Source organism: Malaclemys terrapin, chromosome 1 (genome assembly GCF_027887155.1).
Source record: "Malaclemys terrapin pileata isolate rMalTer1 chromosome 1, rMalTer1.hap1, whole genome shotgun sequence".
NCBI classification, from domain to species: Eukaryota; Metazoa; Chordata; order Testudines; family Emydidae; genus Malaclemys; species Malaclemys terrapin.
The window spans coordinates 188463063-188480629 of record NC_071505.1 but is presented as its reverse complement, the minus strand read 5'-3'; the positions used below and the strand labels follow the sequence as shown (position 1 = coordinate 188480629).

General features: G+C 41.3%; 1 protein-coding gene across 1 annotated transcript; it reads right to left on the bottom strand.

The window, feature by feature from the left end:
• Positions 1 to 2153: 2153 nt before the first annotated feature.
• On the bottom strand, positions 2154 to 17208 carry MRAP (melanocortin 2 receptor accessory protein). Its single transcript, XM_054048035.1, has 3 exons — positions 17010 to 17208; positions 11043 to 11142; positions 2154 to 4024 (listed from the first exon to the last, which is right to left on the bottom strand). Exons 1-3 carry the CDS (start codon positions 17113 to 17115, stop codon positions 3859 to 3861), a joined length of 372 nt encoding a protein of 123 aa, XP_053904010.1. The 5' UTR covers positions 17116 to 17208; the 3' UTR covers positions 2154 to 3858.
• Between the last annotated feature and the right edge of the window lie 359 nt (positions 17209 to 17567).

The window sequence follows — 17567 nt, the reverse complement described above, 5'->3', positions numbered from 1 at the left end:
CTCTAGATTGGAGGTTTCTTAATAGGCTGATTCAGTAGAAATTAGGATCCTCTGAGAGTCATTTGGCATCAAGATTTTTTTTTTAGGGAGCTCAGGTTGATTTTGAAGCACATAAAGGGACTGGACTTGAGTCCTACTGCTGTGTAGTTTGTAGCCTACAGAAGGGGGTAGAATTCCAGCAAACCATGAAACCTGGCAAACCACAAGGAGGAGGAGCATTCACCTACAAAAAATATGTGAAGAAAAGTCCCTACTGGGAGGATTGGTAAACTTGAGATACCCAGAAATTGGTGTAGGTAGGAATGTCACCAGAAGGGAAGCTATTCTTACCCAGAAGTATTTAGCATTTTTTAAGGGGTGGATTGCATTTTAGTATATTTAATATTAGTTTGTTTTCCAGGTTTGGTTTATTCTGCATATAAAGCTATTGTTTTCTTAAAGTAATTTAAAAACAGATTTTATTTCCTTGTTCTTTGGACTTTGTGTAAAAATAAATAAATAAAAATCCATCTTTGGTTTCCATATTACGCTGAACTGTTACATATAATGTCAAGGAAATAATAAAGAGTATACGTAACTTCAATGGGTCTGTGCTTGAAGCAGGCCACATTGTAACTAAAAAAAGAGAACACCAGTGATCATGGAATGACTGAGTGATTGAGATACTTCAGCAATCCTCTTGGAATCAGCCATTGTGAATAGTTTTGATATAAAATAGATGTCTGTCACAGGCTGTCATTAGTCAATAAGGAGGATGTTCACCAGTTCAGACTGAAGGCCTGAGCAGGGCAATTGGTGCAATGATCTGTTAGCACCACGTAAGCAGAAAAATATCCAGGGTGAAATATTGGCCCTATTGAAGAAAATGGAATTTTGCCAGGATTTGACCCCAAATACATATTTATTATGTCACCCATGAACCCTGCCAAGTATCTCATGCAGAACTCTCTAATAAAAGAGGAGCACATTTGAGAAAAAAGGGGAAAGGCTGCTGTGGCCATATCTGTTTGTCTATTAAAAAGTGAGGTGCTTTGACATTTTCTTGCTAATAACCTGCCTTGAATTCCTGCAATCATTTCCACACCCACCCACCTGGTCCATGACTCAGTCTGACTCAACCCACTTTAACCCCTGGTGTTTCTGAGCCTATTGCTGGTAGATAGACTTGCTTTAAAAAATATTCTACAATACTATTTGCAGTATCGCCAACCCCAACATTAAATCATGAGACATGAGATTTTTTTTAAAGGTTATGTTGTCTGTTCGGTCTCTGATTTTTGAACTGCCCTTGTCCATTCTTAGTGTCTGTGAGACAATTAGTATTGCCAGTTCCCAGATTTGTAGAGTATGGTGATTCGGTGACCTGCCTGATGGTACGGAGCTTCCAGCTCCTCTCCAAACCCCACACTTCTAATTAATTAATTCTGTGTCCCACTCAGCCCAGCAATTAATTATGCAATCCTCACATCAGTACTACTCCCTAGCCCCCACATCATCTTGTCCTTGTCAGCCTCGCCTCTGCTCATCCTGCAGCATTAGGAGTTCTTCACCCCTCTCTCCCAGGCCCTTCCTCCTCCCCCTTCCTAGGCCTGGGGGTGGGGCAGCTCCAGTGGTCTTCACCCACCTTTTCCTTCCCAGGCCTGGTGTTGCAGGGATGGAGCCGAGACCAGACTGACCCATTGTTCACAGGAGGAAAGAGGAAATGGAGTTACCCTAAGCTGCAGGGCTCTTTTTGGTCCCTTGTCCCTAATTCTGTCTTGTAAGAATGGTGTCAGCTGCTCTCTCTCACTCCTACTCGACGCAAGAACCTATCTGGCTCCTGAGCAGGGCCAGCTCCAGGCACCAGCATAGGAAGCAGATGCTTGGGGCGGCCAATTCAAAGAGGCGGCACTCCGTCCGGTATCGGGGCAGCACGTCCAGGTCTTCAGCAATTCGGCAGCGGGTCCCTCATTCCCTCTCTTTCTCTTTGAGCTGCTGCCGAATTGCCACCGAAGAGGAAGAGGGGAGGACCTACTGCCGAAGAAGCAGCGCGATTTAGCTGAGCCAAAGTGCCACCACTTGTCTTTTTTTTGCTGCTTGGAGCAGCAGAAAAGCTGGAACCAGCCCTGCTCCTGAGAGGACGAGGAGTGAAAGCTATGACTATCTTCTGCAGCAGCTCTGATTGGATGCTTTTCCCCAGGCAGTAAGAAAGTTGGAGGGGGTTTTACTTTTCCTCCCGACAGAGGGTTGGAGCGTCTCATTTCATCGCCAGACTGGCTCCAGCCCTGACCAAAATCACATCAGTTGTGAAGAAATCCCAAGAGTTGGCAACACTGCAAGTTGTTGCGCTGATGATAAAACTGTCAGAAGTAAAAGACTGCAAAGTTTTCATCCGACTTTAAGACCAGTGGTAGCAATCAAATAATGGCAGAGTTTCAGTGTTAACATTTTCTTTCTGGTCATTAAAGCAGACTAGAAATTGGTTTATACAATCTTTCAGAGGGCAAACCTGTGGCTACTGGGTCATGATTAGTGTCACTTGCCAGCTTTATTTACAAATACACTTCACTTTGTTTATGGTAAGAAATGCTGCTTTTAATCTTTGGCTAAACTAAGCAGGTAAACTTTTTTTAAAGTAACCAGATATTTTTAAATATTAAAGTAAATAAAACACATTCTGTTATACTTTAAAAAATATCTGAATTTGAAGCCGGTGGAGCCAGGTGCAATTCTCTGCTCTGCAGTCACAAGGCTTTTAAATTTGACTTTGCTCTAAAATTGTCCTTCTCAGCAAAGTGGCCCGAAGATAATGCAATATGCTAAGATGAGGTTGGCAATGAGAAGATGAGCTAAGGACAGGCACCTGAGGAAATAAGACTGATGATTATGGTCATGATGGAGCTCATAAGGAATAAGTATTGCAGGAAAAATATTTAAATCTAATACAATCAAAGGGTTCTCTTCAAATTAATAAAACCTTTGATCCTGCAAAGATTTACACATCTTCTCTCCATGCACATGAACAGCTCAGCTGAAGATGATATCTAGTGCATAAAGGCAAGCTCAATTCGTAACAGTTTGCAGGACTGGAATCTACTTTGGTATTCTATACCAGTGGTTCTCAACCACGGGTATACGAACCCCAGGCAGAGGTCTTCCAGGGGGTACATCAACTCATCTAAACATTTGCCTCATTTTACAACAGTCTATATGAAAAGCACTAGTGAAGTCAGTACAAACTGAAATTTCATACATGTATTTTATATGGTAAAAATGAGAAAGTAAGCAATTTTTCATTAATGGAGTGTTGTGACACTTTTTTATTTTTATGTCTGATTTTTGTAAGCAAGTAGTTTTTAAGTGAGGTAAAATTAGGGTACTCAAGACAAATCAGACTCCTGAAAGGTGTACAGTAGTCTGGAAAGATTGAGAACCACTTTTATCTACCTCTATTTGCAGGAACAGCCCCTGCTCACAGCCACACTGGAGTAAATCAGAGTAATATACTTGACAACAGAAGAGTTGCTTCAGATTTACAACCATGTAACTGAGAGCAGAATCTGTCCCTGATTATTTTTTTAAGTTGTTCTTACATCTAGTACATTAGTAATTTGCAAGATCTGGGATTATTCAACACCTCTAATAAACAGCAAGTCTAGCTAGGTGCCTAAATGGCTTAAGAAGCCTAAATCATTAGGCATCTAGGTTTGAATATTTTGAATTTTAGTCTTAGTTTTTAAAATTATTTTTGTTCTCTTTTTCAGGGCTAATTTAGTTTAATTTTATACAGCTACTAAAAGGTAGCAAGGGTATTCTTGTATCTTCCCACTGTCATAATCACTATGATTGGTTTTTAAGGAATCAGTTTCCAGTTCTCACTCAAGCCGAGATGCTTCCATGAATGCCAATTTCATCTGAAAGAGAATTACATGGTTCAGTAGCGATCAAGTCTGAGTCTGGACTGTTGAGATCATCACAATGCAGCTGCTCAACATTGGAGCTACTTCCTTCCAGATGTTCTATTCGGTTACCTGCAAGCACTTGTCTGTAATGTGTGGAAAGAAAAAAATGTGTTGTTAGAGACATGCTGCAGATCTGATATAAATATAATTAGAGTTTATAAACATTATAGATGATTATATTCTGACACAAAAGGTATTGCATCCAACATGAGATAACTGTTTTGGACCTCATTATGATGGATAAAGATGAATTAATTACTGGACTGGAAGTTAGTTGGTTGTCTAGGCACTAGCGATCATGACCTGATTACATTCAATATGGGTGCACAGAGGACAGTCCCAACCACTAATCTATGCTCTTGGTGCTTCAAAAGGGCTAATTTCCCGAAATGGAGGAAAATTATGAGCAAAATTAGACAGGGAGTTCTTTAAGAAGAGTTTATTAGATGACCAGAAGTCATGATTCCACAATCAAGAGGATGACTTTGGCTAAAAGCTCCTCCGAGTTCAGTGGCAAAGCAAAGGCAGCAGTAAGAAATAAAAAAAGAACATATAACGCATGTAAAAAGGGAAAATTGATATCAATCAATGTAAGTTAGAAGTTATGAAGTGTAAAAAAACAAGAAGAAGTTAAAGACAGCAGGGAAAAATCCATGGCAGTCAGAGCTAGGAACATGAGTTAGGAACAACTGTTAAGAACAAAAGAAATTCGAGCAATGGCATAGGCCCATTACTGGGTAAATATAGTGCAATTGTTGATGATGATGCAGAAAAGGCAGAAGTTTTCAATAAATACTTCTGTATTTGGAAAGAAGCAGGATGATGTATTCATATCACATGAGGTTGATGAAGTATTTTCCAATCCATTAGTAACTAAGGAGGATGTTAAACAACATCTAGTAGGGATAAACATTTTGAAATCAGCAGTCCTAGATAAACTTACACCCAAGAGTCCTAAAAGAGTTGTCTGAAGAGAACTACGGCTTGCTGACGTTAAATAAATCTTGGAATATTGGGGAAATTCCAGAGGACTGGAAGAGTGCTAATCTGCCAGTATTCAAAAAGGGACAAACTTGATTTCATTATTTCATGAGATTATAAATTTGGTCGATAAAGATAACTGCAGATGTAATATACTTTGATATATTACCACACAATAGTTTGAATAAAAAATTAGCATTAGACAATAACAACAAAGCACACATTAAATGGATTAAAATCTGGCTAATTGCTAGATCTCAAAAAGTAGTTGTCAATGGGGAATCTTCATGGAATGGGGTTCCACAGAGAAAGGTACTGGTCCTCTGTTAAACATTTTCATCAATGATCTGGAAGTAAATATAAAACCACTGCTGATAAAATCTGTGGATGACACAAAGAGTGGAGGAATGGTAAATCATGAGGACAGGGCAGTCATACAGCGCAATCTGGTTATTTAGTAAAGTGGGTCCATTCAAACAAAATGCTTTTTTAATACAACTAAATGCAAAGCTATCCATCTTAGGAACAAAGACTGCAGACTACACTTACAGAATGGGAGACTAAAGCAGTGCCTCTGAAAAGGGTTTAGGGGTCATAGTGGGAAAGTAACTCAACACGAGCTCCCATTGTGATGCTGTGGCAAAGAGGGCTAATGTGATCTTTAGGTGCATAAATGGGGGATAGTGAATAGGAGAGAGAGAGAGTGTGTGTGTGATTTTAGCTCTGTATTTGGCATTGGCAAGGCTGATACTGGAATAGTGCATACCATTCCGGTATCCACATTTGGAGGAGGGATAGCTCAGTGGTTTGAGCATTGGCCTGCTAAACCCAGGGTTGTGAATTCAATCTTTGAGGGGGCCACTTAGGGATCTGGGGCAAAATCAGTACTTGGTCCTGCTAGTGAAGGCAGGGGGCTGGACTTGATGACCTTCAAGGTCCCGTCCAGTTCTAGGAGATAGGATATCTCCATTAATTTATTTATGTAAAAGAATGTTGAAAAATTGGAAAGGGTGCAAAAAAGAGACAGAAAAAATTATTCAAGTGCTGGGAAAAATGCTTTGCAGTAAGAGACTTAAAGAATATCAGCTCCATCTGCTTATCAACATGAAGATTGAGAGGTGACTTAAATACCTTTACAGGGAGAAAATACCAGCTACTAAAGGATGTTTTAATCTAGCAAAGAAAGGCATAACAAGAAGCTGGCTGGAAGCTGAAGCCAGACAAATTCAAATTAGAAATTAGACATAAATTCTTAACAGTGAGGGTGATCACCCATTGGAACAAACTACCAAGGGAAGTGATAGATTTTCCTTCTTTTGATGTCTTCAAATCAAGACTAATGCCTTTCCAGAAGATATACTTTGAGCCAAATACTAATTATGCTTTAGTCAAACAAATCTTATTCGACTCAGTACAGGGCTAGCTGGATGAGATGTAATGCCTATGGCTGCGAGTTTGTCATGGAGGTCATGGATTCTGTGACTTTCTGTGACCTCCATGACTTCTGTAGTGGTCACTGTGGCTGGCCCGGGGGCTGCCTGAGCATCAGCTTCCCTCCCCCACAGCAGCAGCAGGCATTTGGGTGTGGGAGGGGGTGAGGGTGCTGGGCGGCGCTTACCTTGGGGGGCTCCCTGGAAGCGGCAACATGTCCCTCCCTCAGCTCCTAGCAGACAGCTCCGTGCATTGCCTCCACCCACAGGTGCCTCCCCTGCACCTCCCATTGGCTGCAGTTCCCAGCTGCAGAGCCGGCTCTTGTGATAGTTGGAAAGAACTGGAGCATATGGTGAACCAGCATGAAAACAGGTAGAACGTAAATCAAAAAAGGGCAGGTGTGTTGGGCTTGATATCCTCTCCTATTCCTAAAATTTCTTACGGTATGTTCTAACATCTAGAAAAACAATACACAAGATGAACTTCAAACTCTAAATAAACAATCAATCATCCAGTGTTCCTTTCAGTTATTGACACCTATGGTTTGTATAAAATGCCCCTAAGGTTTAATTGGTTACCATAGCACTTTCAATGGGTTATATCGGAAATACCAGTTACGCTAGAGATTAATATGGCAATATTGTAATACTGCACAATACATGTCCTACGTGTTCTTTCTCAATGGCACAGTATAAAAGCTCACCTAATGTTTAGTCTTTTCTGTGTAGGTCTTGCAAGTACTCTGTTTACAATGAGGAATCTCTCTTTCCTGAGAGAATATTACTTGTATACAATTTCTCCTGCCAGTTCTTTAAGCACAGTAAATTAAAGGGAATTTGCCTCTGTAACCATGTAATTTTATGTTGGATATGTTTCTTGTATTATTTATGTCTTATCTGGAAATTAGTTTGCCTCTTGCTTTGCGGTTTCTTTGGGAAAGCTGCCTTTTTGTATTGTTGTTACCTTTTGTTAATGTCCCAAAGGCCTTAGGGTGCTGATACATTAGACTGTATTATTACTCCCTTTTACTACTATGTTATACTATTGTTTGTCTCTGCTTGTTTGTGACCTAATCTTGAACCTCTCTCTGCCTAATTGCTAGGCTGAATTTTTTGCCTCCTGATCAGTTTATGAAAAGCAGTGGGCACAGCCTTCCAAATTCATCCATGTTTGCACAAAGTTGTTTGCTCAAGGAAACCAGCAGCAAGCAAAGTAAACTATTATGTGGACTGCATCAAACAAAAACCCTACTTAGGCAAAGTTCAAAATCTCCAGTAATGTTAGGTCTATGAACCCACTAAACAAATCAGTGTCAATGGGCATTGCTTTCTTCTAGTCTATGTCACAGTCACAGAGGTTAGAGATCGAAATGAATGGCTTCACCTTAATCCACCTACTTTTCCTGGAGAGTTGTCCCCTACTTTGTCAAGTCTAGCTTTACATGACTCAAATGATGAACTGCATAATGCTAACATTATGAGTCAATTTGTGATCTCTCTCAGTGTATCCTGGTATGTCACACAGACTCATGAGACTGAGGAACCTGTTATGTTCTGCTGTGTCACTAACTCAAAACGTTACTCTACCTCTCTTACACCAAGTAGTACCTTGTTCTGCAAGTAGTCCCTTTGAAATGGGACATCTCATACATAAGGAATTACCCAAAGTGAGTAAGGGTGATAAAATCAGCCCTTTGAGCATTAGGGGCTACTAATTAGTTGATTTAGTGTTTAGTTTTCTACACTCTTTTGCAAGAAAACCCAATTTGAAATGCAGCCTTTCACTTCCAGGCTGCCCAGGTCTGTGAATACTACAGAGGCAACATACTCAGCTCCAGTTATAAGAACATAAGAACAGCCATACTGGGTCAGATCAAAGGTCCATCTAGCCCAGTATCCTGTCTTCCGACAGTGGTCAATGCCAGGTACCCCTGAGGGAATGAACAGAACAGGTAATCATCAAGTGATCCATCCCCTGTCACCCATTCCCAGCTTCTGGCCAACAAAGGTTATGGTGGGCAAGTGCTTCAAATAATTCCACAGCAACCCCTCCAGCTGATTATGGACCATCTTTGACTGCCTCAAAAGGGAGTCCTTTCCAGGCCTGCTCAGCGTGTAGGATAGTAGCTGAGATGTAGGTTGTGAGGTTGGAGAGGGAGATTAAAGCAAGGGAAATGGAGGGAGTTTTAGGTCTGTGCTAGGATGTGGAAGACATCTTCCCTAAAACAAAAGACATTGGGCCAGAATGTAAGCCATTGTGAATTAACAGAGCTCCATGGATTTCAGTACAGCTGTAGTGATTTAAACCAGCTGAAGATCTGGCCCATTCATATATTTAAAGCCAGAAGGAAGACTACTATAATTATCTAATCTGACCTCCTGCATAACACAGGCCATACAATTTCACCCATTTTCAAGGACTGAGCCCAATAACTTGCAGGTGAACTAGAACAAGTGATGAGGAATTTACCACATCCCTTGGTAAATTGTTCCAGTGATTAATTATCCTCACTTAAAAATATGTGTGCCATTTCCAGTTTGCATGTCTAGCTTCACCTCCAGCTGTTATATTTTGGTATGTCTTTGACTGATGCAAGAGGGCTCCTTAATCTAGCAGAAATCTATTCACTGTATATGTGCTTATAAATCATCAAGTCACCTCTTAACTTTCTATTTGATAGACTCATAGACTTTAAGGTCAAAAGGGACCATTATGATCATCTAGTCTGACCTCCCGCATGATGCAGGCTACAAAGCCGTCCCAACCCTTTCCCTTGACTCTGCTGCTGAAGTCCCCAAATCCTGTGGTTTAGAGACTTCAAGGAGCAGAGAATCCTCCAGCTAGTGACCCCTGCCCCATGCTGTGGAGGAAGGCGAAAAACCTCCAGGGCCTTTGCCAATCTACCCTGGAGGAAAATTCCTTCCCGACCCCAAATATGGCGATCAGTAGAACCCCGAGCATGTAGGCAAGACTCTCCAGCCATACCCTCATTGGCCGTTGATACTATTTACCAGCGATGGCACACTGTTCATTTGACTAAAATCATGTTATCCCATTAAACCATTCCCTCCATAAACTTATCTAGCTTAATCTTAAAACCAGACAGGTCCTTCACCCCCACCGTTTCCTTCGGAAGGCTGTTCCAATATTTCACCCCTCTGACGGTCAGAAACCTTCGTCTAATTTCAAGCCTAAACTTCCCCACAGCCAGTTTATATCCATTCGTTCTCATGTCCACATTAGTACTGAGCTGGAATAATTCCTTTCCCTCCCTGGTATTTATTCCTCTAATATATTTAAAGAGAGCAATCATATCCCCCCTCAGCCTTCGTTGATAAATTAAATGGATTGAGTTTCATAAATTTCTCCCAGGAAGACATGTTTTCCAGACCTGAAATCATTCCTATACCTCTTTTCTGAATCTTCTCTAATTTTCCAATGTCCTTTTTAAAGTGTTTACTCTAAAACTGGCACAATATTCTAGTAGTGGTCTAAACAATGCTGTATGCAGAGGTAATATCACCTTCATATTCCTACTCAATATTCTCCTGTTTATCCATTCAGTTGTCACAAACATTTAACTACAGCATCACAGTGGGAACTCATGATAGTTGTTTGTTCACCATGTCTCCTAACTCCTCAGATGCTGTTTTTCAGGATATAGTCCTCCATCCTGTACATATGACCTTCGTTCTTTGTTTGCGTGATATATGACTTTGCATTTCGCTTTATTAAAATGCAAATTATACGATAGCAACAGCTCATCAAGCAATCCAAATGGCTCAGAACAAGGGGCCTATTCTCTTAAGTATTTCCCAATCTTTGTCTCATCTGCAAACTTTGTCGATAGTGCTTTTATATTTTCTTCCAGACCATTGATAAAAATATTGAATAACATTGGGCTGACAACCATAGGCCAGCTAATAAAAACAACATGTCATGCTTTATGCACTGCTATGTATAATTAAGAATGTAGTCATTCCGTCATTTCAAGGTTAGTCAGGGTTGTGACAGATATTGCAACCCATGCAGTATCTTTGGGGACCATCGGATTAAATTTATGAATGGTTTAGTATGATAGTGTTCTGCTCTATGGTGGAGGGTTACCACAGGTTAAATGGAATCACGGTCTTCCTTCTGATTCAGCAAATGGACAGGACCTTTGGTCCTAAGCAGACCTCAAACCTTGCTGAAGGGTTGGAAGGGATGTTGGCCTACCAGACTCACCATGTGGAAGCTGGGTGATTTCTGGTGTGTTTAGTAAGCATGTAGGAACTTATGTTGTTTTTTATATGTGTTGTGGTTTTGCTGTGTGAATAAATGAACTTTGCTTTGGAAGAGCTGTATGGTACTTGTAACTGCTGGTACACACTCCGCATTGTTCTCAGAGAGAAAGCACAGAACAGGTGCTGGCATGTAGGTACACTGACTTGCTGAGGACGCCAGAGAGTATGTCAGGGAACTGCACAGTCTTTACATCCAGGTCTGAAGGAAGTGGGACAAGGGTCCCTGCTCAGAGACAAGTGACAGCTGGAAACCTGAGACCTGATTGGGCACCCATGGAGTGGACCACGGAGGTGGGATACAAGTGCAGTTACCCTGAAACTGTGAAAAGTGTTACATGCTGATTATAATGTGAATTAAACAAATCAGTTTGTACCTCATCTGCAGTATAACAGCCTTACTTACTTGACTGGTGTAGACCCAGATCGGGACATGTAGAGCAATATAAGGAACAGAAACACCACAAATGCAGCAATACCAACCCAAAAGGCTATGACAATTGAATCTGTTAAAAAAGAAAAAAGAAGCATACAGCATCAATGATACAGTATCAAGTAAAAAATGTGCAGATAAAACTGATGATCTCAAAGCATTTTATACCATTTAATTAATTAAACTTCACACCACCACTGAATGGTATTATTCTCACTATTCAAGATGGGGAAATTGAGGCACGACTTGATGAAGTGACTATCCAAAGTAATATAGCAAGCCACTGTGTGGTGTATCTGGGCCTGAAATAAAGCAATCCTAATCCTAGCCCCCTGCTCTAATCACTAGTGTGACCAGCACTACATATATCTTTGGAAAAGCTTATTGCACATAAGAAGGTTGTGAGAATTTTATCCATTTGCAGATTACACAACTTAGTTCCTACCACAGAATCACAGAACTCCAGAGTATGCACCTGTTTTTTTAAAGGAAAACTGCACCCATATTGCTCAGCCTAACAGTCTATGAAGCAAATTCTGCCCTTAGATGCATGAGTACGATACCTATTGAACTCACTAGGAGCTCTGTGCATGCATTCAAAGGATGGAATGTGACCCTTACGAAACTCTTGCCAGCCAGGAATTTTAAAATTGACCTTTCAGAGTCAAAGGATGGGGGGAACAGCTTGTTGAAAAGTGATGTCACGTGTGAGCCTAGCAATGTGTCAGTCCCATGGAAAATTCTGTACAGTAGCTTTCAAGTAGTTTTAGCACGTGCTTAACCGTCAGAAGTGTGTTTAATATTTAGATGGCATTTCTAGGACTGGATGCGCTCTTCTAGGGTCAGTGTGGAACTGCGCTAGCCAGCCTTAATATCGTGAGGTGCCAGGGACAGAACATCTGTGACGTGTAAAGAATTTATAAGCAGATGTTAACTTCTGTTGAGGTGAAAAACAAGGGTCATTGACTCAATAGGCAAATGTTTACTAAGATAAAATAATTTTTTACCTCAAAGAACAAAAAACACTAATGTTCATTGAAATAAACTCAATATGTAGGAATACGTGCTTCTACTGAAAACACCTGGAATGTATCAGCAATTAGGGACATTAATTAATCTACATGGGGTACCCATTTTATTCCCTATTAAACTAACAACCTAAAGTTAGAGTTCACCTATCAGGGCCACCCAGAGGATTCAGGGGGTCTGGGGCAAAGCACTTTCGGGGGCCCCTTCCATAAAAAAAAGTTGCAATACTATAGTAACATGTATTTGAAAATGTAAAAAATAACCAGTGAAATACATTCAAAAATTAATTTGTAATAATTTGAAAATACACGAAATACATTATTTAAAAACATTAAATGCTTTAATGGTATGTATACATTTGCAATTACATAATGGGATGTCACTGGGTGATGGTGATGGTGCCAATGGGCTGTCGCTGCCTGGGGGTGGCGCTACTGTTGCCCAGGACTGGGTGGGGAGCTGGGCTCTGGGGCGGGGGGGTGCCCGGCTCAGAGGGGCTGGGCTTGGAGCTGAGGCTCAGGGCTGTGGGGGGATGGGGTCAGGGGAGTGCCCGGCTCAGAGGGGCTGGGCTTGGAGCTGGGGGTCAGGGCTGTGGGGGAGATGGGGTCTGGGGGTGTCCGGCTCAGAGGGCCTGGGCTCGGAGCTAGGAGTCAGCTGGTGCCCAGCTCAGAGGGGCTGGGCTCGGAGCTGGGGGTCAGGGCTGGGGGGGGGGTCAGGGGGTGCCCAGCTCAGAGGGGCTGGACTTGGAGCTGGGGGTCGGAGGGTGCCCGGCTCAGAGGGGCTGGGCTCAGAGCTGGGGGTCAGGGCTGTGGGGGAGATGGGGTCCGGGGGTGTCCGGCTCAGAGGGGCTTGGCTTGGAGAGCTGGGGGTCAGGGGGTGCCTGGCTCAGAGGGGCTGGGCTCAGAGCTGGGGGTCAGGGATGGGAAGGGATGGGGTCGGGGGGTGCCCGGCTCAGAGCGGCTTACCATGCCGCTTACCCCCTCTCCCAGCCTCAGCGAGCCGTGTCCAGGAGCTCATAGCCCCGCACCCTTACCATGTGGCTCCGAGCGGGAGGACCTCAGGCCCTGCCGGAGCCACGCCACTGCAGCACTGTCCAGGGCCGCTCCTGGACACAGCGCGCTGAGACGCCGGGGGATGGGGAAAGGTGGAGGCAGGGGGGAGCCTCCGACATTCTTGTGGGGGCCCCTGGGCAAATTGCTCCACTTGCCCTCCTCCCCCCCCCCCCCCCCCCCCCCCCCCCCGGTGGCCCTGTCACCTATTAGGATTCTTATCAAGCAGCTGAGATTTGGACACACTAACTAGATTTGGGTCACTGATTAACAGGATGGTGCAAAATGATGGCAAGAAAATTCCAAGCCTACTAGAGTTTCAACTCATTTTGGTTTTCATTGTGAAAGCAAAATTCAACCCAGGTATAAAGAATGAATTGCCAAGTGGAGTTAAGGCTCAGAGGGTTGACTCAGATTCAGGATGCAGTACAGCTCCTTCAAAAGACCCTTGCCAGGCTATGAGGAGGTATAAAGCACATATAATGCAGCTCCCTGAAGACTAAAGTTGGGGAAGCAACTACAGCACCTGAAGATGCCAGACGTAATAAACAAGCCAGTCAGTGCCTCAGAAATATTAGATGGGGAAGAGGGGATTGTAGAGCACTGGCCTGGCCCCTCTCCCCAATAAGTCTTTAAAGTAAGGGGTGGCGGGGGAGGCTCTTGTATTGGGAGAGACAGAGTGTTCATACTACAAGCAAACCTCAAGGGCTTGAAATGATGAAAAACAGTGTGAACTGGATCTGGCAGTTTGGAGTCATAAAACCCCACACAAACCTGAACTAGAGGAGAAGAGGGGATTGTCCAGCTTTAATAAGAAAGTGTTATACATGGAACTCACTGGAACCAATCAAGGTGCAACTATTTACATATGTAATGGAGGATAACACTGCTCTGGATCTCAGGGTGGTATTTGAACTTGGGAGATAAACAGGAGACGTTTCCTGTTTTTAGCCTTTCATCAATTGGGATTTTCTTCTTTTCTTTAACAACAGACTTTATTCTAATAGTTGATAAAAGATTTTTATATGACTATATTTTTCACCTGCCTTTTATAACCCAATTACAGGGTTAGCTTAATGTATTATTATTATTTTAGTAAAAAATGGGTAAACTGCCCAATGCTATAACTAGAAAGAAAAATCTTTGAGTAATTCTCTGAAGTGATGCATCATTCCTCTTGTCCTCATGGCTGGTTTCAGATTCATCAGTGAGAAAAGCTCAGCCCTGTGTTATTAATATTGGACCAAAGGAACAAAAGTTGGCACTAAAATTAACCTGCACAGGAGAAAAAAATTGGCTGTTCCCTTTTTTGCTTTGTTTGTTTGTTTGAAGTAGGAAATTCAAGTTTAGTCTACTCTAGAAAACTAGTGATATTATGACATCTCACAAGAGACTGAAGCTCAGATGCAGAAACGCACTTAAGCATGTACTTAATATAATCTTGCATGCAAGGCCCATTGGCTTCAAATTGGGTGCTCTACTGTCCCATTTTTGCTGATTCATCAGTGCAAAGGAGACTTACAGATGGTTCCTTTAGTCTAAGGTAAACCTCAACTTTGCCCATCCCTCTAGCACCAGCACAGGGACCATTCCAAGGCAGGGCCAGAGCACAATGGGGATTTGAGGACCATTATCTGCCAACAAGTTAGCAGCTGTCACAGATCAGGGCAACTTCACCAGTGGTCCAGCAAGGGCATCCACTCTCAGGATTCCAACTTCCAAGCTGTTGCCTCTCTTGAGTGGAGACATGCATTCCTGCCTTCACTGTGTTATTCCCAGCACAGAGTTGCTCACACACACTTGTTTTCTTTCTCTTTATAGATGGTTAACAGGTGTAATTGCTACACTTATAAGTTAACTCACAGCACTTCCTATGCAAGCCTACTTTATTCTTAAGGTAAAAAGCATTTCAGAGAAAACATATTAAAAACAATAAAAGACCCTACACACATGCTAATATGTTTATCACAGTTCACTCTAACAGGGATTCTGGCAAGAGCACTCCTTCAGCTTCCCCACCCAAGGAGATTCCTTGTGGTTACATGTTCATCACAGCTCCAGCTCAGAACAAGCACCCAGACCTTCCAACCCTACCCTAAGGATTGGGGTCCTCTGTGGACCAGGGGTCTTATCCATTTGCTGGTTCAGGATGAAACGCCTGAGCCAGTTTAAAACTAGGCTATTTATCCAAAACCCCTTTCTTTGTCTGTTAGCCCCTAGAGAATCCAATTTGAACTGGTCTATGCAAACCTCTCCAGAGGGGTAGCTTCAAAGGGATGATAACAGAGGAAATACATTAGCATCTCCCCTCCCTACTAGAAAAGGTACATATAATTCCACAATAAACATACACTATGGCATTTTTAATACAATGTACACAAAGGTATTAAACCTAATTCATTAAGGTTTAAATTAATTCAATAAAGTTTACTTAGAATATAGGAAGATACTATGTCAGTCTGTTACAGCAGTTCTCTATCCTGTGCAAGGGTGGGTCAGCCCCCAGCAGTCCCTAAGTCTTCAGGAGAGGCTAAAAACTGATGTAAAGCCACCCATGGCCCTGCCCTTCCCAGGTGCACCAAGCATTGCTCTGCTTCACCTGGAGGTTAAGCCCAGGATTTTTCAAATTTTACAGTTTCAATATTATCAATTACTTGGCACTACAGAGAATGTTTCTTGTATGGCTGTTATACAAATAAGCAAAAGTCTTTCAAGACTATCATTTATTCTTTGTAGACTAGATCATGGATGACAATGTGAAAAGTTTTTTGAACCTTTAATATTGTACTTGTATATTCCAAAATGTCTTTGGTAACAGTAAGTTAAACAGGAACCAATAATGTAATAATATATTTTTGTCTTTTGTCACTTAACTATAAATTCCACCTGTCCAATACATATTGGTTTTAAATTCATCCCTGGTGAATTTATCCTTTGGCTTCCATAAGATGAAGCTATGCAGTTACACTAGGAATGAATTTGACCTATCATGTTAAGTAATAATTTAAGATTACATTAATGTTTATTACACTCAAAATGGAAATTTTAATTTTCTCCAAGTGGAGTTATTATAATTGGATGAAATGAGTGACATCTTATTTCTTCATCAACTGAAAATAAATATCAAAGGCTAAAGGAATCTACTTCCATGGCCATACTGTAGATATGATTCATACAAGCACTTGGTCTTAGGTTTGCACAGCACCCAATGATGCCCATTAGAATGCATTATTTTTGTTATGGTAATAAACATCAATATGATTAGTTAGAGATGAATGTCAGATAAAAGAAATAAGAAAAAAAGTGTGTGTGTGTGTTCAGCTTCTTGTTGTTACTGATTAATCAAAATTTAACTTCTTTCTCTATTGAGATCTAAAAACTTATATACATTTTAATGCAAGCCTGGCATTCCATGAAGAAAACAACTATTACTGACAAAAAAACCAACAACTATATAGAGGAACAAAAGGTTATTTTGTTACTCTATTATGCAAACAGTTAGGAGTACAACAAACTACTGATTAACATCTCAGAATAAGCTTCCATTTAGTAAATTGTTTTTTAAAAAATCTCTTTCCAATTAGATGGGTTAGTATCAAAATCTTTCTCAAATATATATACTGTACAGTAAATGAAATAATATTGCAGGATTAGTATCAACTGCCATTAGAACCTACTAAGTGTTGTGAGAGTTTGGAAATACAGAGGGTCAGCTATAAAATTAAATATATATAACCCATTATAGTCTATGTTACAAAGAGAAACATGATAGTGAAGATATTAAGGGAGATTATTCAACCTATTTTGTTCTTATCTAACTCTTCACATACTAGATCAGAAGCTGTTACTATGCAATACTTACATTTATTAGCCTTCAACTTCCTTTCATCTACAGGAACTGGATCCAAATAGTCCCAGTAATATTCATAAGACCAATAATACTCAGATGAGTTTGTTCTGATAGCCATTTCAGTAGCACATTTTAATCATCTCAGAACTCCAATCTAATACTCTTTTATTTTCTACGACACTTCAGTGTCCTCATATAGAGATTGCATAACTGATGCCTGTGTAAATCATTCTGAAAGTCCTCATATCCTGCAACTCAAGGACTGCTTAGATACCATTTAGCAGAAATGAACGTCAGACTATGACAGACACCTAATAACAACCTCTGTTGCTGGTGGGCAATTATGTACTAGCTATTTTCCACCCGGCTTTGTATTGACATGGATGTCAAGTAAACAGTAATAGAATGGACAAAAGCCAAAATGAGTTATAAACTATTCCCAATGAGTAACTAGCATCAGTGAAGCCCTCAGCATGAAACAGATATTCTTGACCCACTGAAAAGAGCTTTCCTAAAAAATAATCATGACTCTATGACACATATACCCTAGAGGGCCTGATAAATTACTCC